Below are 21,537 nucleotides of genomic sequence, written 5' to 3' on the forward strand. Positions count from 1 at the left end.
CTGGGTTAGATAGAGCTGGGTTAGATAGAGCTGGGTTAGATAGAGCTGGGTTAGGTAGAGCTGGGTTAGGTAGAGCTGGGTTAGATAGAGCTGGGTTAGATAGAGCTGGGTTAGATAGAGCTGGGTTAGATAGAGCTGGGTTAGATAGAGCTGGGTTAGATAGAGCTGGGTTAGGTAGAGCTGGGTTAGATAGAGCTGGGTTAGATAGAGCTGGGTTAGGTAGAGCTGGGTTAGATAGAGCTGGGTTAGGTAGAGCTGGGTTAGGGTTAGATAGAGCTGGGTTAGGTAGAGCTGGGTTAGGGTTAGATAGAGCTGGGTTAGATAGAGCTGGGTTAGATAGAGCTGGATTAGGTAGAGCTGGGTTAGATAGAGCTGGATTAGATAGAGCTGGGTTAGATAGAGCTGGATTAGGTAGAGCTGGGTTAGATAGAGCTGGGTTAGGTAGAGCTGGGTTAGGTAGAGCTGGGTTAGGTAGAGCTGGGTTAGATAGAGCTGGGTTAGATAGAGCTGGGTTAGGTAGAGCTGGGTTAGATAGAGCTGGGTTAGGTAGAGCTGGGTTAGGGTTAGATAGAGCTGGGTTAGGTAGAGCTGGGTTAGGGTTAGATAGAGCTGGGTTAGGTAGAGCTGGGTTAGGTAACTTACATCTAGCAGGCCACCGTAGCGGAAGATGCTGAGCAGTGAGTGGACGTGACTCTCGCTGGTGAAGTAGAGACGTGTCCTGACATGGCGTCCAGGAGAGAGAACCCCACGGGAATACCTGACAACAGAACAACAGAACAGACTGATGGTACCTGACAACAGAACAGAACAGACTGATGGTAACCCTGACAACAGAACAGAGAATGATATACCCTGGGAATTAATGAATGAATGAAATGACCCAACAGAATCATCAACCATCCTACATGATACTATAAGTATATCCTATAGATCCTATAGACGCACAGAGAGTTAGGGTTACAGACTATAAGTATATCCTATAGATCCTATAGACTCACAGAGGGTGCAGCTTGTTGACAGACTCATCTTCATGAGTTCTCTGAAGGTCCAGGAGAATCTTCCTGACCAGAGGCAGACAGTAGGCGTAGGCAATGTCCAGCTTCTCCACTTTATTAATGCCATATTCCTAGAAACATACACACACTTTATTAATGCCATATTCCTAGAAACATACAGACACTTTATTAATGCCATATTCCTAGAAACATACACACTTTATTAATGCGATATTCCTAGAAACATACAGACACTTTATTAATACCATATTCCTAGAAACATACAGACACTTTATTAATGCCATATTCCTAGAAACATACACACACTTTATTAATGCCATATTCCTAGAAACATACAGACACTTTATTAATGCCATATTCCTAGAAACATACACACTTTATTAATGCCATATTCCTAGAAATATACACACTTTATTAATGCCATATTCCTAGAAACATACACTTTATTAATGCCATATTCCTACAAACATACAGACACTTTATTAATGCCATATTCCTAGAAACATACACTTTATTAATGCCATATTCCTAGAAACATACACACTTTATTAATACCATATTCCTAGAAACATACAGACACTTTATTAATGCCATATTCCTAGAAACATACAGACACTTTATTAATGCCATATTCCTAGAAACATACACACTTTATTAATGCCATATTCCTAGAAATATACACACTTTATTAATGCCATATTCCTAGAAACATACACTTTATTAATGCCATATTCCTACAAACATACAGACACTTTATTAATGCCATATTCCTAGAAACATACACTTTATTAATACCATATTCCTAGAAACATACAGACAACACTTTATTAATATCATATTCCTAGAAACATACAGACAACACTTTATTAATGCCATATTCCTAGAAACATACAGACACTTTACATATTCCTGCCAGGGTTATCAAGGTTAGTTATATTCAGGTGTAACCAGGTTAGTTATATTCAGGTGTAAACAGGTTAGTTATATTCAGGTGTAACCAGGTTAGTTATATTCAGGTGTTACCAGGGTTAGTTATATTCAGGAGTAACCAGGTTAGTTATATTCAGGTGTTACCAGGGTTAGTTATATTCAGGTGTAACCAGGTTAGTTATATTCAGGTGTAACCAGGTTAGTTATATTCAGGTGTAACCAGGTTAGTTATATTCAAGTGTAACCAGGGTTAGTTATATTCAGGTGTAACCAGGTTAGTTATATTCAGGTGTAACCAGGTTAGTTATATTCAGGTGTAACCAGGTTAGTTATATTCAGGTGTAACCAGGGTTAGTTATATCAGGTCAGGTGTTACCTGGGGGATGATGACATCAGCCAGGGCGCGGGACAGTCTGAACAGGGTTAGGGTTAAAGGTCAGGTGTTACCTGGGGGATGATGACATCAGCCAGGGCGCGGGACAGTCTGAACAGCTCCAGGGTGTCCTGCAGGCCCAGTGAAGAGTTGTGGATGACATCATACTTGACACAGTCATAGATGTCAGGGATCTTGCTGATGTCATAACGACCACTCTTCATCCTGAAGTCTCTCTCCAGCTTAGACCAGCGCTGCAGCATCAACTCTAATGTCTCACTGTGGTACAGCTGCAGGTCTGGAGGGAGGAGGAGAGGAGGAGGAGGAGGAGGAGGAGGAAGGGAGAGGAGGAGAAGATGAGGAGAGGAGGAGAGAGGAGGAGGAGAGGAGGAGAGGGGAGGAGGAGATGAGAGGGGAGGAGATGAGAGGGGATGAGGAGAGAGGAGATGAGGAGGGGGAGGAGAGAGATGATGGGAGGAGAGAGGAGAGAGGAGATGAGGAGGGGGAGGAGAGAGGAGAGGGGATGAAGAGAGAGGAGATGAGAAGAGATGAGGAGGGGAGGAGGAGAGAGGGGATGAAGAGAGAGGAGATGAAGAGAGAGGAGATGAGAGGGGAGGAGAGACGAGATAAGAGGAGATGAGATGAGGAGAGAGGAGATGAGGAGGGGGAGGAGAGAGGAGATGAGGAGAGAGGAGATGAGGAGGGGGAGGAAAGAGGAGAGGGGATGAAGAGAGAGGAGATGAGAAGAGATGAGGGGGGAGGAGGAGAGAGGGGATGAAGAGAGATGAGAGGGGAGGAGAGATGAGATGAGGAGAGAATAGATGAGAAGAGATGAGGAGGAGAGAGGGGATGAAGAGAGAGGAGATGAGAGGGGAGGAGAGAGGAGATAAGAGGAGATGAGAGAGGAGATCAGGAGGGGGAGGAGAGAGGAGATGAGGAGAGAGGAGATGAGAAGAGATGAGGAGGAGAGAGGGGATGAAGAGAGAGGAGATGAAGAGAGAGGAGATGAGAGGGGAGGAGAGAGGAGATGAGATGAGGAGAGGAGAGAGGAGATCAGGAGGGGGAGGAGAGAGGAGATGAGGAGGGGGAGGAAAGAGGAGAGGGGATGAATAGAGAGGAGATGAGAAGAGATGAGGAGGGGAGGAGAGAGGGGATGAAGAGAGAGGAGATGAGAGGGGAGGAGAGAGGAGATGAGGAGAGAGGAGATGAGAAGAGATGAGAAGGGGAGGAGGAGATGAAGAGAGAGGAGATGAGAGGGGAGGAGAGAGGAGATGAGAGGAGATGAGGAGAGAGGAGACGCAGAGGGGGAGGAGGTGAGGAGAGAGAAGATGAAGAGAGAGGAGATGAGAGGGGAGGAGAGAGGAGGTGAGGAGAGAGAAGATGAGAGGAGATGAGGAGATGAGGGGGAGGAGAGAGGAGAGGAGAACAGAGAATATTTAAAACATGTTCCTACATGAATGGTGCATTTCTATAACAGCTTTTACCCAAAGCGCTTTACAATTTTGCTCCTCACATTCACCCGTTCGCTCACACACTGACGGCGGAGTGCACCATGCAAGGTGCTCAACCTGCTCAAGGTGCCAACCTGCTCATTGTGCAGCAATTAGGGGTCAAGTGTCTTTGCTCAAGGACACTTCCACACGCTGCCTGGCAGGGGCCGGAATCTAACCGGTTGCCTGTATATTTTCCCCAACGGAGTTTCACTTCCGCGTTCGGTTTGCGCGATCTGATTGGCCACTGAGGTTTTTTTCAGCGCCAATCGCGTTACTCCTAACAATCGCGCCAGCAGGCTGTTACCCTAACCCTAACCTTAACCAACTAACCCTAACCTTAACCAACTAACCCTAACCCTAACCTTAACCCTAACCTTAACCAACTAACCCTAACCTTAACCCTAACCAACTTCGAAAGAGAGCGACTTCGAAAGAGTCGCCAAGCTTAACCAGTTTGTTAGGAGTAACGCGATTGGCACTGAGAGAAACGTCAGTGGCCAATCAGATTGCGCAAACCGAACGCGGAAGTGAAACTCCGTTGGGGAAAATATACACAGGCAACCGGGAACCTTCCGATGATCAGATCAGAGCGCTCGACCTGCTGAGCCACTGTTCTCACCGGCTGACTTTGGCTCCTCCATCCTGGAGCGGATCTGAGCCGTGAGACTCTGGATCAGGCAGTAGACCTGGCCGCAGGTGGAGACAGGGTTCTGGACCAGCTTCATGGAGTTCACCACGGAGGAGCTGCCGGTCGGAGCCAACTAGACAGAAACATTCAAAACAACAAGTAGTTTAACGACAACAAAACACATTCAAAACAACAGTTTAAATAAGGTTTTTATATATATATATATGCGGTAATTAAATATATAAATGTAAATATTATTATTATTAAATGGGTTACAATTACAAATATGTGGAAGTGGAACCATATGGAAGGAGTAAGCCTGCCGCTAAAAAGAAAACCCACGCGCCTTTCTCAGACGAAAAAGAAAGTTTCGAGAGGAGTGGAAGTTTGAAGACAGACTAGACTACAATATGATGCGGGGGTGGTGAGTTGAAACAGTGTGTGTCCCGACCCCACTTCCATGTTTCAATAAATTATTTGCATTTAAAACAATTTTTTTCCCGTGCATATATAGTATGCTTACTTTTTTTTATATATTTTATTTTACATTTTTCAGAACATTGTACAAACATGACAAACAGTATACCAACATGACATACAGACACACTCAGACAGTGAAAGTAAAAAAAATGCATTAAAGAAAAAAAAACAATAACAAATTTTTTACATTTGCTATTACAACACGGTTACCAGCGTGAGAAATATGACTGAGAAACATGACTGAGAAATATTGTGTTTGGGGTCCCTCATAGGGGGACTGTGAGATCAGACGGGCGAATCAGCTGCCGCCTCTAGCCTCATCGAGATAGGCTAAGAACGGGTCCCAGATTTTTGAAAACCTTTTAAGTGAATCGGTTCTCAGGAACCTTAGTCTCTCCATCCGTATGACAGAGGTCATGTCCGCCATCCACAGTTGGAAAGAAGGTGCTGAGGAGGACTTCCACTCCATCAGTATTTGTTTTTTAGCAACCGTTGTCCCCAGTGTCAAAGATTGTTGTACAGCTGTAGGAAAGCTCAGAGAGGACTCAGAGCAGCCGAAGATGGCGAGCTCTGCCCCTGGCTGTATAGTTATCTTGTAGGCCTTAGAGTACCAGTCAAATATTTTGGCCCAGAATCCTGTTAGTGAAGGGCAAAACCAGAAGGCATGAGAAAGTGTACCCTCTGATACCTGGCACCTGTCGCACAGAGGTGAAACAGAGGGGTAGATCTTGTGCAATCTATGCTTGGAGTAGTGGAGACGATGCACAACTTTAAATTGGATCAGCTGGTGTCTACTATTGACTGAGCCAAGTTGTACTATAGACAGACTCCTATCCCATATAATATCAGATAGATCAATACAGAGTTCCTCCTGCCATTGTTCTTTAATCTTCTCAGTAGAGGCCATATTACAGTTGTCAAACAGACACACAAACCTATAGATGAGGTGCTTGGAGTGGGGAGGGCTCAGCAATATATCAAAGAAAGAATGTTCAATTGGGAGCTCTTCGAAAGCCTGAACTTTGGATCTAACATAATTTCTGACTTGTAAAAATCTGAGCCAGTTGGTGCCGGGCAACTCAAACTTCCTCTTTAGTAGATCGAAGGATGCAAAGTGACCGTCTATGTATAAGTCCTTAATGGAAGCTAGCCCCTTCCCACTCCAGGCAAGGTAGCCCCTGTCTGTCCATGGAGCCGAAAAAGTGTGATTAAAACAGATTGGTGCATGGATAGAAACATCTGGTAGGCTCAAAGCACCCCTGATTTGATTTAAAATTCTGACAGAGTTTTCCACGACAAAACTTAGTTTCAAGCTTCTTAAGATCCCGGGTACCCCTGGTTTGACAAATAGCATAGCTGGCAAGGATGAGTTAATAAGGGAATTAGCCTCCATTCTCAGCCACAAGGGGGCCCCAGGAGTCAATTCACCTGTTGTCCCCTGCCGCCAGTACATCAGAGCCCTTACATTGGCAGCCCAGTAGTAGTGCCTAAATACTGGCAAGGCCAGCCCTCCCTCCCTCAGATTTAGGTTTTTGCAAGTGTATTTTTGAGATTCTGTGATTCTTATAATTCCAGATGTAAAACAGAATTACAGAGTCCAGTTCCTTGAAAAAAGACTTTGTGAGAAAGATGGGAAGATTTTGACAAAGGTATAGGAATCTGGGGAGAGAAACCATCTTGACACGAGTTTATGCGGCCTATCATGGAGAGAGGTAGCACTTTACAATTTTCAATGCATTGTTTTAGCCTTGAAACAGTCTGCAAAGTTCAATTTAAATATTAATTTAGGATCTTTGGGTATGGTCAGACCAAGATAGGTGAGGCGATCTTTTGCCAATTTGAATGGGAGATTTTCCAGGAAACCGGGAGTGAAGGTGTCAGAAAGAGGCATAAAATCACTCTTTGTCCAGTTAATTGTGTATCCAGATAGCTCACCGAAAGAGGTAATTAATTCTAAAAGAGGGGGAATCGATATCTCTGAATTGTGTAGGTATAATATTACATCGTCAGCATACAAGCTGATGCGTGTCTCGACGCCTCCAACTTTCAAGCCTACAAGACTTGGGTGACTGCGTATTTTTAGGGCAAGGGGTTCGAGCGCAACAGCGAAAAGCGCCGGCGAAAGAGGGCAACCCTGCTGGACAGAACGGAGCAGTGGAAATCTGGTTGACTTCTCCCCGTTGGTTATAACTGAACATGTTGGACTGGCATATATGAGCTTTACCCAGGATATAAATGTATCACCAAACCCGAATCTATGCAGTGACTCAAACATATAAGGCCACTCAACCTGATCGAACGCCTTCTGTGCGTCAAGTGATAAAATCGCAGCACCCCTGGTCCGACTATGACCAGCATACATGGTGTTGAGGAGGCGTCTGACATTGAAGAAGGAAAATCTATTCGGAATTGTTACGACCCTGGCTCATGGGTACGCAACCTATGTGTAACCAACACCAAAACCCTGTGCTCTAACTCAAAATGTTACTAAACCAAGGAACTATTAATGTAAATGTAAACTAAAGTACTAAGGTAAACCAACGGACAAGGCCTGAAGAACCTAACAGCTCTTTCTCTAAGCACAGACAGTGCATGTGTGTTACTAGGTCTGCCTTTAAAGCTCCCCAGCAGGTAACCAATCAGCACTAATTGGCTAATTGGCAGGCCTCACCTGCATGCCCGGTGACACAGGAGTGATCAGGCCTCTAGTACATAACACCTCCCCCACCAAACTGGTTGCCCAAGAGGCAACCACTACACAACAACCCATAAACAAAACAAAAAACAACTGTGACCCCTTAGTTGTCAGGGCCACTACCACAACAGCGATAACGGGTACCACAAACACCGGTACTATGATCGTGAGAGGGCGTTTGCTAGCACGTTGTCCCTCCCACGATGTGGCGAATATCCAAGTTATACGCCTGGAGGCACAAACTCCATCGCATCAAACGATGGTTCGAGTTCACCATGCTGCGAAGAAAAACCAAAGGGTTATGGTCTGTATACACAACAAGGGGTAAACTGGAGGATCCAACGTAAACATCAAAATGGTTCAAGGCAAGAACCGGGTCGGCCCCTGTCGAACACGACCACCGATACCGATCTGTCAAAATTATACTGCAAACCAAAATCAACCTGAGAACTGCGCTTAACAGAACAGAACACAGCACAACAAAACCATAGATCACTGATACCATCACCGCACCCATATCCATCCCACCTGGCACTGGCAGTTCAGGATACTGCACACCGTGAACATCCAGAGTAGGCGGTACCGCCTCAGGTACAGCCCCAGTGTACCGGGAACATGGCAGTACGACAGTCACAATAACGTCTGGAACACCATCTAAAATGGCGTCACCCAAAATAACTTTGTCCTGATCAAAATCAAAATGGCTGCCACTCAACAGACCAGGTCGCGAAGGCGGCTCCTGCTCCACAGGACACAGGTAACTAGGTTGACCATCACACCTAGTGCATGGCAGAGAATCAGTGTGGACATGTGGATCAATGTCAGAATCATCAACTGACATACTGGGACCATCCCTGCCCACAAGTGAAACATTAGGGACAATAGAGCTACTGTGGGAAGGCTGGCAGCCTAAGTCAAGCTTAGTAGCCTCTCCAACTAGAACGGTGTCACATGAAACAACAGCACCTCTCATAGCATCCTTCCCACACTCATCCTCCAATTTGTTCGTGGCCTCAGCCACCGTACAGGCTGGGAAGACCTTGAGACACTGCGCTGCCATATCATCTCCTGTCACATGCTTCTCCGGCACGCATGTCAACTCTGGTTTCACCACCGGGCCTAACACACAACCACAATCAAGAGAATCATTATGCAGAGGTACATCCACAGTGTGCTTTCCAAAATCCTCAACAGATACACATTTTAATTCAACAAAGAATGTGTCACTAAGTGTAATGTCCCAAGTCGAAGTATCAACAACATCACATTTGTCCTTTGACATTTCTCGTGCCACAGCACACACAGGAAACACTCCTGGGTGTTTCTGTGCCAGCTCATTAGAGACCTCAGAAACCACAGGAATGGGAGTTACAACCGGAGTAGCCAACACTTTGTCACCAGCCAAATCATTCCCTAGAATGAAGGACACCCCCTTTATGGGAATGTGAGAACATACCCCCACAACAACATTGCCTGATACTAAGGGAGAATTGAGCGTGACCTCATGCAAAGGTGCATCCACAAATCCACCCCCAAAGCCCCGAACAACGACACCGGAATGCAAAGAAGAGTTTTCTGAAAACGGCAAAACCCCTTCCAGAATGAGGGACTGAAAAGCACCGGTATCTCACCAAATTGTTATTGCCTGTTTGGACTCTAGTGCATTAGTCAGGGAAACAAATCCATTCATCATAAACCTTGAGGAACCCTCGAGCTCTTTGTCCACACGTTTGATACTTTCCCCATCTAACGTTGGTATAGGCGTCCTGCATATGGTTTCTACCAGAGCCACGGTTCTGACATTTTTCTGCTCAAGCACCGGGCATGCAGCAACGATATGACCAGGTTCTTTACAGTAGAAACAGATAATCCGTTCTGGGAATGCACCAGCAGAACCACCCCGCCTAGGAGGTGAAGTTAACTGACCAGCAGACACAGGTTTTGGGAAACGGCCCCCCTGAACAGGACGCCTATCCCCGGACTCAACACGGTAGTCCTCCAAAAACACGGACTTGTGTGTCAACACAAACTCATCAGCGAAGACAGCGGCGTCGCCTATCTTCGATACCCCACGCTCATTTAGATGTGTGGAAACGGTATCAGGAACACATCTTTTAAATTCCTCTAGGAGAATCAACTGCCTAAGCTGCTCTCTTGACTCTGCCTTCTGAGAAGTGCACCACCTGTCAAACAGGTTCTCCTTCTCCCTTCCAAACTCAACATAAGACTGCCCCTCCGACCTACGATAACCTCTAAAACGCTGACGATAGGCCTCAGGGACCAACTCATAAGCCCTCAAAATGTAAGCTTTAACCAGCTCATAATCAGCGCTTTGTTCAAGGGATAGAGCAGTGTAGGCTTCTTGTGCCCTACCAACTAAAACACATTGCAGCAGCAGTGTCCAGGCGGTATCAGGCCACTTCAATGTGGTTGCCACCCGTTCAAAAAGGGGAAAATATCTTTCCACGTCTTTCTCAAAAAATGGTGGCACCATCCTAATATTCCTGCCTACATCAAACCCGGAACGTGACTCTGGATGCAGAGCACCCGCCAGCAAGGCAGCATGCTTATATTCAAGCTCCTTCTGCGCACGCTCGTGTCCTTCAAGTAATGCTCTTGTTGTAGCTGCCTCTCCTTAAGCTCACGCTCCTTAAGTTCACACTCACTGTTAAACTCACGCTCCTCTCTTCTCTCCTTAAGCGCACGCTCCTCTCTCCTCTCCTCACGCTCCCGCTCTAGCTGCCTTTCCTTAAACTCCAACTCCCTAATCCTCCACTCACCCTCAGCACCAGATAATAGCGGAGACACGTCAGACAAAGGAGGCTCCTCCACCCTCTCCTCAAGCACCTGTTCCCTAATGAGCAAAACCCTCAAAGCACCCAAGGCAGATGGTTTCAAACGTTTCTCACTGGGAGTAAGCTCGACCTTGTAGTGCACAGCAAGCTCGAGAAGCTGTTCTTTTGAAAACCTCTCCAATATGTCATGTGAAGGTTGATCCACAAAATCCCTAACGGAAGCCATCTTTTCTGCACCAGGGCCACAACCCGTTCACTTTAGAGTCACCAAAAAGCTGCCAAAAGCACCCTAGTACACACACAATCCACCTAAAGAGCCACCAAAGAAACACTAAAGAACCACTGAAGAACGACTAAAGAACCACGACGAACCACTGAAGAACCATACAGAATGCCAAAGCCACTAATAATAACCATAAAGGGACGCGGTGGCAATGTGTGCTACGGAGCGCACATTTCAAGGACGCAAAAAAAAACATAAAAAAAACCACACCCACCCCAAATAGACGTGTCATACACTCAGGGTGTTAGGTGCTACCAGGTATGCTCACCAAACACTCAAACAAACAAAATAAATCCAACAAACAATTCCAAACAGGTGCGCCTTCTAACCTGATATGACTACATATGCTTCTACGTCTAAACTGCCCACCACATGTCTACTCTAAGAAACACTAAATCAAGCCCTACCACACTACCTGTGTTTTCTGGCCGCCCTAATCTACCTACCCTTAAACTAATGCCCTGTAGACCTAACTTTCTTCAATCACACCTGCTACCAGTCAAAGATCATATACCAATCATTTCATTGACCGCCCCAGGAGTACGTGGTGCACCGGACGCTAACCAACAACCAGAAAATAATGTCCCTATCTACATGTGGTGCCTACTAAACTATATATTTTAACAGCATAAGTAGTCACATCAAATTACAAACAAATACGGCACTCACCTGTTTGATGAAATGGCTCAGCCCCCACGTTACACCATATGTAATGAACACCACCCAAACCATAATACGATGACACCCCGTGCAACACAAAAAAAAAAACACCAAACAAAGTTCTAGGGGTAAAAGATCCCGGACGAGCGCCCAACTGTTACGACCCTGGCTCATGGGTACGCAACCTATGTGTAACCAACACCAAAACCCTGTGCTCTAACTCAAAATGTTACTAAACCAAGGAACTATTAATGTAAATGTAAACTAAAGTACTAAGGTAAACCAACGGACAAGGCCTGAAGAACCTAACAGCTCTTTCTCTAAGCACAGACAGTGCATGTGTGTTACTAGGTCTGCCTTTAAAGCTCCCCAGCAGGTAACCAATCAGCACTAATTGGCTAATTGGCAGGCCTCACCTGCATGCCCGGTGACACAGGAGTGATCAGGCCTCTAGTACATAACAGGAATGAACCCTGTTTGGTCAGGGTGAATGATGGTTGACAGGTGTTTATTTAGTCGAACAGCCAGCATTTTAGTAATTACTGTAACTGAGGGGTACAATTCCCTGACTGTATTGAGAGTATGGTATCATTAAACCACTACTTAGTTATGTACTTTAATTACTGGCCATACAGTACACGGTATATCTGGTGAACACCCACACAAGAATACGGCTTAACAAAGAAAGTTATATTTAGAAGTATTTATTATCAGAGCAGCAACAATAGGTTACAATATTGAGAATTATGAATTGCGCTTATATGGCGAAGAACACTTAAGTAGGTCAAGAGCGTAAGTCCATGAGCATATTAAGATGGGTATAATTGACACCACCTGTAGCATAAGAATTACATAAGGCACACTCGTAGTCAGCTGGAGATACTAAGGGGGTTCCCTCCGGTTGTAAGCCAGCAGGGGAGAGGAATGGTCGGGAGCAAAGTCTGGATCAACGAGGAATAAAGAGACTCCAGATACAGGAGACAGTGCAATAATCCTTTGGTCCGTAGACAAAGCAACAGCTATACTCCGGTATGCAAAACAGCATGGATGAAAGCTAGCCAGCCTCTGTGGGTCCTAGAGGCGGGCTTGACGGTGCTCCTCACAGGGTAGATCCCACACAGCAGTGGGGTAGACGGTTCTCTGCTCCAGCAGCCACAGTACCAAAGCAATATAATCCAGCCGGAAAAGGCTCTGCATTCGTCGGTGTAGGTTCTCCGGTGTACATATCCAACGGTTCTCGTCTAGGACTCCTCGGATGGCGGCACGAGTTTAGGCCGCCCAGCCTGGATAAGTGCACTAGCTCGGTACGACGAACCGGTGGTAATGCTGGTCACTGTAGAACGGTAGCCGCACGATACACTATAAATAATAGACTATTACTTTACAATAGAATAAGTCGAACTCGACGATACAGCGTTAAACTCTGACACTTTAGCTATCAATTCGCACGCGGTTCTCAAGGCTCTATTTAGGGGCAAAAAGGGCCCACTTCACGGCACGTTGTATCGTGGTGAAGGCTTCAACGTTTTGGTCTAAGTGCTTCTGTATCCACCTGCGACGTATTTATACGTAAGGTGAATAATCTAGTGCCAACCTCAGTTCTGTCTCGTATTACTGCGCAAACCTGGACATGTTGAGACATGTCTTAGCGGTAGCTTTGAACTTGCCATTGGGGGTATGGCCGTTGGCGCCTAGGGGTCGCTGTCCAATAGGAGAACGAATATTATGGTCTGGCCTGTACCTAGGTAAAGGGATATTCCGTGTATATGTACAAAGAATATACAAGGGATATCAGACGATATACAAATATTATACAATATATCTCAAGTAATAAATATATATATTCGGTTTAATCTGACCCTTTGTAACAGCCGCCTCCTAATTAGTCCGCACCTAATTAGATAAGCAGAGACAGATTAACCGTCTTGTCCACTACTCAATGTCCGTTGTGAGGAGTAGGGCAATTCACAAAGTCAGTGGGTCATGGTCGTCAGCAAGGGAGTCAGGTAGCCTTGGCAACTCTATCAGCCTCGCCATGGGTCGGGTGTATGTCCGTCCCTGGACGAGCACTTCTGCCTTTCCGTCGGCGCCAGTGATCACTTTGCTTACGCGGCCGGCCGGCTACATAGCTCGGGGTAGTGACTGGTCTATAATCATGACGACTGTGCCCTCCGTCAAATTGTCTCTTTCTTTTACCCATTTCTGGCGGGTCTGTAGAGACGGTAGATAGTGGAGGAGGAAACTGTTCCAAAACTTGTCAGCCAATACTTGACTGTACCTCCACATTCTTCGGCCGTTCGCTTCCTCAGGTCTGTACACCGTCTGTGGGAGCGCGGGGTCCAGCCGCCCCATCAAGAGAGTGTTGGGGGTGACTGGGTCGACATCTGCTACATCACTTGAGACGTAACCGAGGGGCTTTGAGTTCAATACTCCCTCGATATCTGTGAGGACTGTCGTGAGGACTTCTTCCGCCACGGTCTGGGCCCCAAGCACGGCGTACAGGGCTGTCTTTATTGAACGTACTTCTCGTTCCCAGGTTCCCCCGAAGTGAGGGGCGTTCGGGGGGTTAAACTGGAAATCAATCTGAGAGGGAGCGAGGTGGGTCTTAAGTTCTGGGCCCATAGCTTGGAAGCTCTCTCTCAGCTCTCTTTCTCCGCCTTTGAAGTTTGTCCCGTGATCAGACAATAATATAGACGGTTTTCCTTTCCGCGCTGTGAATCTCCGGAAGGCCATAAGGAATGAGTCCGTACTCATGGTTGGAAGGAGTTCTATGTGTATCGCTCGGGTGGTCATGCATTTGAATACAATACCCCACCTCTTCTCCGTCCCTCTTCCTTTCTTCACATACAGCGGGCCGAAGCAGTCCATACCGGTGGAGTGAAAGGGCTTGTCGCCGAGTCGGAGGCGACAGGGGGGTAGGTCAGCCATCCTGGGTATACTGGGCTGTGCTCGCCACTTGCGACAGTCTAGACAGGTCCGCTGGAAGCGTCGTACTGCTTCTCTTCCTTGCAGTATCCAATAGCGACGTCTGATCTCAGCGAAGACTCTCTCTGCCCCAGCGTGGTGCACGTCCTCGTCGTATTTCTTTATGATGAGCTCTGTGACCTTGTGTCGGCTGTTAAGAACTATAGGGAACTTGACGTCATCCGTTAAGTCTGGGGCCCTTCTCAGACGACCACCCACTCTGATGAGATCATGGGCGTCGCGCTCAGGGGCCAAGTGGAGCAGTCTGCTGTCTGACGGGACTGGCTTTGATCCCTGCAGACAGTCTAGCTCGTCGGGGAACGAGTCTCTTTGGGCTCGCTGTAGCAGAAGGAGTTCTGCTTCTTCGTAATTAGCTGCATTAATGTCAGTAGTGGAGGGAACCTCAGGGTGGTGCCACAGGAATGTCTTTAACTGTGCACTCTCAAGGGTGGGGCAGTCATCTATGTTGAGGTCTGTGGGGACTGGTGTGTGCGTCAACCCACAGAACATAGATTTCTTCATCTCTGCCTCCTCTTGACTAGCCTCCCGTGGGGTGGGGTTAGGCCACTCTTCTTCCGGGAGCTTGAGGAACTCGGGACCGTCACTATAGATATTGTGACGTGTGAGGTCATCCAGGGACATTCCCCGTGTGATGACGTCTGCTGGGTTCTCTGCGACATGTTTTTGCAGTGCGAACGTAGCACAGCATGGGCTGCATGTGGTTCCGAAAGGGAGGACTTCCCATTGATAGATGGATGGTTGCTCATCCCCGATCCTCTCTCTCCATAAGAACCGCAGCAGGGGCTTGTCCTCTTCCACTAGTCGCACCTGCAGGAACATCCCTTTGATGTTGCCGCTGATGGCCACCTTGTTCTGGCGGAAACGTAGCAACACGCCTAGTAGAGAGGGGCCGAGTGTTGGGCCGGGCAAGAGTTCTTTATTCAGATTTTGTAATCCGATCTGGTAGCTGCAGTTAAACACAATACGATCCTTGCCGTTGTGGTGGACCTTGTGGTGGGGCACGTACCATGATTCGGTCGTCTGATCGGCCTCTTGAATGTCAATTTTCTTTATGTGTCCCGCTGTGATTAGCTTGTCAATCTCAGCACAGTACACAGTGGCTTGAGCGGGGTCTCTGGCTAGACGCCGCTCGGTGTTCAGTAGATATCGCTCCGTCGCTTCTTTTGAGGCGTGGAAGGTGGGCATACCCTCTCGCCTCAAGAGTGGAGTTGCGTATCTCATCACTCCATTGACCTCGACTCTCTTTGTCCTCTGCTCGAGGAGGGCTATGGCATAAATGTCTTCCTTGGAACTAATGTGTTTCTTTTCGTTCTTAAAGGGCATTGTCTCTAGGGTCCATAGCCTCTCGACGTGCTGTAAGAGGGTGGTGTCTTCTTCTGTCATTCTGGAGTGGAGGCAGCGAGTGGCTGCTGGTCGGTTGGGAGACCTGGAGAGGGGGACTTGTAGTGTCCATCCTAGGCGGGTCTCGACTGCTGCTGGACAGCCTCTGGGCCCAATGTGGACCCGGTCCGTTGGGACGATGAGGTGTGCGTGGTCGGATCCTATGAGCAGGGTCGGGGTGGCGCCGTCGATGAGCGGTATAGGTAGTTGACGCAGGTGCACGTATTTATCAGCTTGGAGATGGGGTAGGTGTAGCGCGACAGGCCTATGTCTTGGCTGGTGAAAGCGTTAGTGATCCTATACCGCCTCTCTGGCTGCCCGCTTGCTGCGATAGTGAAGGAGACGTTCTCACCCTTTATTGTCTTCAGGTCTCTTCTTATAGTACGAATTGTCATTGTTTCTTCGCTCCCCCGCAGACCCAGCTGGGCTGCAGCGGATGCGAGGAGGAGAGTATTTTCTGACCCGTCGTCAAGGACGGCGTAAGTGTCCATGACCTTGTCCTCGTAGCTTAATGTCACTCGGACCACTTTCAAGAGCACTCGGGAGCTCCCGCTGCTGGCGGGGTCAATATACATGACGCTTACTCTGGTGCTGCTTGGGGGTGCGAGTTTCTTCCTGTTGCTGTCATGCAAGACGTCCAAGTGGGCGCCGTCACACCGGCTGCACCTCTTCTTCAAGCGGCACTCGGCTGCCATATGGCTGCACGCACAGCGGTAACAGCGGCGGTTGGACTTTATCCATTGACTCACCTCGTCGGCGGTCATCTTCTTGAAAGTGTCACATTGTGACAGCCAATGTTCTTTCTCGCAGTACTGGCATACAATCTTCCACTTCTCTTTCGTCGAGGGGGTGTTGTGGTTCTTGTTCCGCGGTACTGATTCGGCTTGGTGCATGACGGTCACCAGCCTGCGGTTATCGTTGGATCTCCGAGGTCCATCTCTGGGGCTTGGTCCACTCCGCACGAACGTATCCAGTCGTAGGCTGCTGACTTCTCTTGCGAGGAAGTCGGCCAGGTCTAGGAGGGATGGCTCGGGACCGTCGGGATCACGGTGGTCTCTTTGCCGCCTGAAGCGCTCTTGTCGGGCTGCAGGGAGATTCTCTAATATCCTTTCTACATTAGAGTTAGCGTACAGTTCGTGTCTACCCTTTTCCTTTTGGGCCCCCAGCATCCCTACCAGGGATTGTACCTTGATAGAGAGGTCATCCAATGAGCGATTGTCTGTGGCTGGGGGGAGACGGTCAATATTCCTTATCTCTTGTATCACGTAGTCCCATATGCGTCCATAACGCTGGTCGAGGGCTACTAGAGCCGCGGTGTATGGGGTACTTGAGTTGGAATATGCCAGCGCTATATTATGCGCTCTGGGCACCTTCAGGTGCTTGAGGAGGATAGCATATTTGTACGACTCATTAGGGACGTCGGACATCATAGTCTCTAAGCACATCCGTAATTCCGTGTACTGTGCTCTGTCCTCGTGCATAAAATCCGGGAACGTCGGTGTGCCAAGGGACGATGCCATGGATGGCTGGCACATCGGTGAGCGTTGGGGGAGAGGCCTCCTGGGCGAGTCTCCCCGTACGTGTCGTTGTGGGCTGGTACTTGGTGGGTACCAAAGCCCGGGTACCCAGGTGCTGTTCCTCGGGGCTGGCTGTGCGTCAAACTCACCCCTGAGTTGAGTCGGGGGTCTGTAGCGCAGGGCCTCGGGGGTAAAGTCTGGGCTGTACTGGACCTCCTGGTCCTGTGGAGTACGATGCTGCTGGTGGGCTTGACCTTCCTCCTCTTCCTCTTCCTCTGCTAGGTCTTCTAGATCTTGAAGTCGTCTATTCAGTCTCTCGGCGGCATAGGCCGGTTCTTCCCGGTTGCTGGGTCTCGCATGGACCGGTCGGGGAGGGGGTTAGGAGACGTGGATAGGCTCTTTCTGTTGGCCGGGCTCCGGGTCGCTTGGTCGGGTAGGGGAAGGTGCCCTAGACCCTTGTCTTGATGATGCCCTGGAGCTCCGTGCGGAGAGAGGGGGTGTCGCCCTGGCAATCAATTGCTCCATTATCTGCGCTTGTAGTCGGTCGCGCTCTGCTTCGCGCTTGATGTGAGCGAGGTCGCGCTCTGCTTCGCGCTGGGCTTGGGCAGCGTCGCGCTGTGCATTGGCGGCGTCGCGCTGTGCATCGGCGGCGGCGCGCTGGGCATCGGCGCGGTCTCTTTCAATATTCTCTTCCGTCTGGAGGCGTCTGGTCTCCAGGCGTATGCGGTCGTCTTCACTCCTTTGCTGCGCCTGGAAGCGCTCTCGCTGGGTCGCAGAGTGTTCGCGTTCACTAAGGGCTTGCGCTTGGAGTTGCGCGTGAAGGCGCTCTCTTTGGTCTGCAGATTGTTCGCGCTCACTCAGTTGTTGAGCCTGCAGGCGTTCTCTTTCCATGGTAGAGTGTTCGCGCTCACTTAGCTGTTGCGCCCGGAGGCGCTCTTGTTCCATGGAAGAATGTTCGCGCTCGCTAAGCGTCTGTGCTTGGAGTCGATCGCGTTCAGTGGAGGCTGCCAGGGTGGCGATGAATGCCTGCGCCAGCATCTTGTCCGCCTCGCTGGGGGAAGACACTGATGGAGGTGATCGGCTTCTGACAGTGCTCGTTGGAGATCCGTTCTCCTGGCGCGCTCCGAGGAGGTCTATCTCCTGGGCGCGCTTCTCTTCTGGTAGTGGGTCGGGTTCCGTCCCTGGAGCGCTTTCTTTATCCTGGAGCTCTCCGGGGACCGTCCCGTTGACGTTGTCTGGGGGTATAGTCATGTCATGTCCCTCCTGGTCCCCCCCGTGAGCTTGGTCAGTTACGTTAGAACCCACTAGGGTCTCTACTGGCAAGGTCGCCTGGTCGGTAGGGTTTGACATGCTTTTACTATCCGCTTTTCCCGCATTTAACGTCTGTATAAAGCTAGGTATTAGACTGGCAGCGTAGTCCTCTAGGTAAGGAGGTGGCTGACGTCTGCGCTGCGGGCGTTCTAGCTTAGGAGAGCCGTTTGTGGAGTGTTCACCGCTGGCCATGGTTAATATCAATATTATATTTAGATATTACACTGATATTCCTCCGGCTCGAAGGACCAATTGTAACTGAGGGGTACAATTCCCTGACTGTATTGAGAGTATGGTATCATTAAACCACTACTTAGTTATGTACTTTAATTACTGGCCATACAGTACACGGTATATCTGGTGAACACCCACACAAGAATACGGCTTAACAAAGAAAGTTATATTTAGAAGTATTTATTATCAGAGCAGCAACAATAGGTTACAATATTGAGAATTATGAATTGCGCTTATATGGCGAAGAACACTTAAGTAGGTCAAGAGCGTAAGTCCATGAGCATATTAAGATGGGTATAATTGACACCACCTGTAGCATAAGAATTACATAAGGCACACTCGTAGTCAGCTGGAGATACTAAGGGGGTTCCCTCCGGTTGTAAGCCAGCAGGGGAGAGGAATGGTCGGGAGCAAAGTCTGGATCAATGAGGAATAAAGAGACTCCAGATACAGGAGACAGTGCAATAATCCTTTGGTCCGTAGACAAAGCAACAGCTATACTCCGGTATGCAAAACAGCATGGATGAAAGCTAGCCAGCCTCTGTGGGTCCTAGAGGCGGGCTCGACGGTGCTCCTCACAGGGTAGATCCCACACAGCAGTGGGGTAGACGGTTCTCTGCTCCAGCAGCCACAGTACCAAAGCAATATAATCCAGCCGGAAAAGGCTCTGCATTCGTCGGTGTAGGTTCTCCGGTGTACATATCCAACGGTTCTTGTCTAGGACTCCTCGGATGGCGGCACGAGTTTAGGCCGCCCAGCCTGGATAAGTGCACTAGCTCGGTACGACGAACCGGTGGTAATGCTGGTCACTGTAGAACGGTAGCCGCACGATACACTATAAATAATAGACTATTACTTTACAATAGAATAAGTCGAACTCGACGATACAGCGTTAAACTCTGACACTTTAGCTATCAATTCGCACGCGGTTCTCAAGGCTCTATTTAGGGGCAAAAAGTGCCCACTTCACGGCACGTTGTATCGTGGTGAAGGCTTCAACGTTTTGGTCTAAGTGCTTCTGTATCCACCTGCGACGTATTTATACGTAAGGTGAATAATCTAGTGCCAACCTCAGTTCTGTCTCGTATTACTGCGCAAACCTGGACATGTTGAGACATGTCTTAGCGGTAGCTTTGAACTTGCCATTGGGGGTATGGCCGTTGGCGCCTAGGGGTCGCTGTCCAATAGGAGAACGAATATTATGGTCTGGCCTGTACCTAGGTAAAGGGATATTCCGTGTATATGTACAAAGAATATACAAGGGATATCAGACGATATACAAATATTATACAATATATCTCAAGTAATAAATATATATATTCGGTTTAATCTGACCCTTTGTAACAATTACCTTTCTGTCGAAATTTTGGAGTGCTATGGGTCTGAAGCTGGCCGGGTCTACTTCCTCCTTCCCCTTTTTTAATATGAGGGCAATATTAGCTTCGTATAATGTTTTGGGTAGGACTCCGTCCTTCTCAGAACTGGATATCATTCTGAGGAGGAGTGGTGCGAGAATGTCACAGAATTTCTTGTAAAATTCAGCACTGTATCCATCTGGCCCAGCTGCTTTACCTGATGAGAATGATTTAATGGTTGAAGTTATTTCTCCCAATGTGAAATCACAGTCTAAATCCTTTCTAGCATCATCACTCAGTTTGGGTGTTTCAAGAGGGTCAAAGAAGTCGTTCAAATCAGATTGAGTGGGATCACATTTAGATGAATAAAGTTCACTGTAAAACTCCTTAAACTGGTCATTTATCTCCCTGGGGTTAGTCAGCAGGGCGCCACTCTTAGACTTGATGGAGAGGATTGACCTAGAGGCCTGAGCACCCTTGAGCTGTCGCGCCAGGAGACGCTCAGGCTTATCTCCCATTTCAAATTGCTTTTGTCTTAGTTTTAAAAGGAGAGTGTTTATTTGACCACCCAATATACAGTTATATTCATACTTTAGCTTCAATATTTTATTATAATCTTCAGGGGATTTTGAGGCCTGATATGCCGTCTTGAGGGCGGGAAGAGCATTGTTAATCTCAATCAGTCGCCTTTCTCTCTCCCTTTTGGCAGTGGATTCATATGAGATTACATCCCCACGAATTACAACCTTTAATGTTTCCCACAGTGTGGAGTCTGACACTTCACCATTGTCGTTAAATTCCATAAAAGATGTTAATCTGGTGGTGATATACTCTACAAACTTCCCTTCAGCAAGTAAGGAGGGGTTGAGACGCCAAGAGTATGTTTGCTTGGGGATGGAGAGATCTAGGGACATTGACAGGGGGCTGTGGTCAGAAATCAATATGTTGTTGTATTTTGTGTTGGTGACATGGGAGATTAGTTGGGAGTCTAATAAAAAATAGTCTATTCTACTATAGGATTTATGGGGATGAGAGCAGAATGAGTAATCCCTGTCAGTCGGGTGCTGAACCCTCCAAATATCTACTAGGTTCCTGGATTTAATCAGGTTGTTCAGAACCCGAACTGATGAGATATCTGGGGGTGGGCGTGTAGATAGTCTGTCCATGTATGGGTCTAGATAACAGTTCAGGTCACCGCCAATTATTACATTTGAGTTACTAGTGTCGGGGAGCAGGTTGAAAACGTTCTTAAAAAAATTTGGGTCATCAGTATTTGGACCATAGATGTTAAGTAAAGTCAATGGGAATGAATGAATGGTGCCTGAAACTAAAATATATCTACCAAAAGGATCAGCAGTCATAGAAGTCAATTGAAATGGGACATTTTTCTTAAAAAGGATAG

General features: G+C 47.8%; 1 protein-coding gene across 3 annotated transcripts in view; it reads right to left on the bottom strand.

The window, feature by feature from the left end:
* ppip5k1a (diphosphoinositol pentakisphosphate kinase 1a) overlaps positions 1–21,537 on the bottom strand; it is a 134,479-nt gene that overhangs the window by 63,834 nt on the left and 49,108 nt on the right. For all 3 annotated transcript variants that reach the window (XM_084308948.1, XM_084308946.1, XM_084308947.1), the window contains exons 18-21: positions 4,432–4,573; positions 2,394–2,617; positions 999–1,126; positions 643–757 (exon numbers count right to left, since the gene is read on the bottom strand). In XM_084308948.1, the coding sequence (XP_084165074.1) occupies positions 643–757; positions 999–1,126; positions 2,394–2,617; positions 4,432–4,573 (609 nt within the window). The remainder of the gene's footprint in view (positions 1–642; positions 758–998; positions 1,127–2,393; positions 2,618–4,431; positions 4,574–21,537) is intronic.

This window comes from Notolepis coatsorum, assembly GCF_963971535.1.
Source record: "Notolepis coatsorum genome assembly, chromosome: 2".
Lineage (NCBI taxonomy): Eukaryota > Metazoa > Chordata > Actinopteri > Aulopiformes > Paralepididae > Notolepis > Notolepis coatsorum.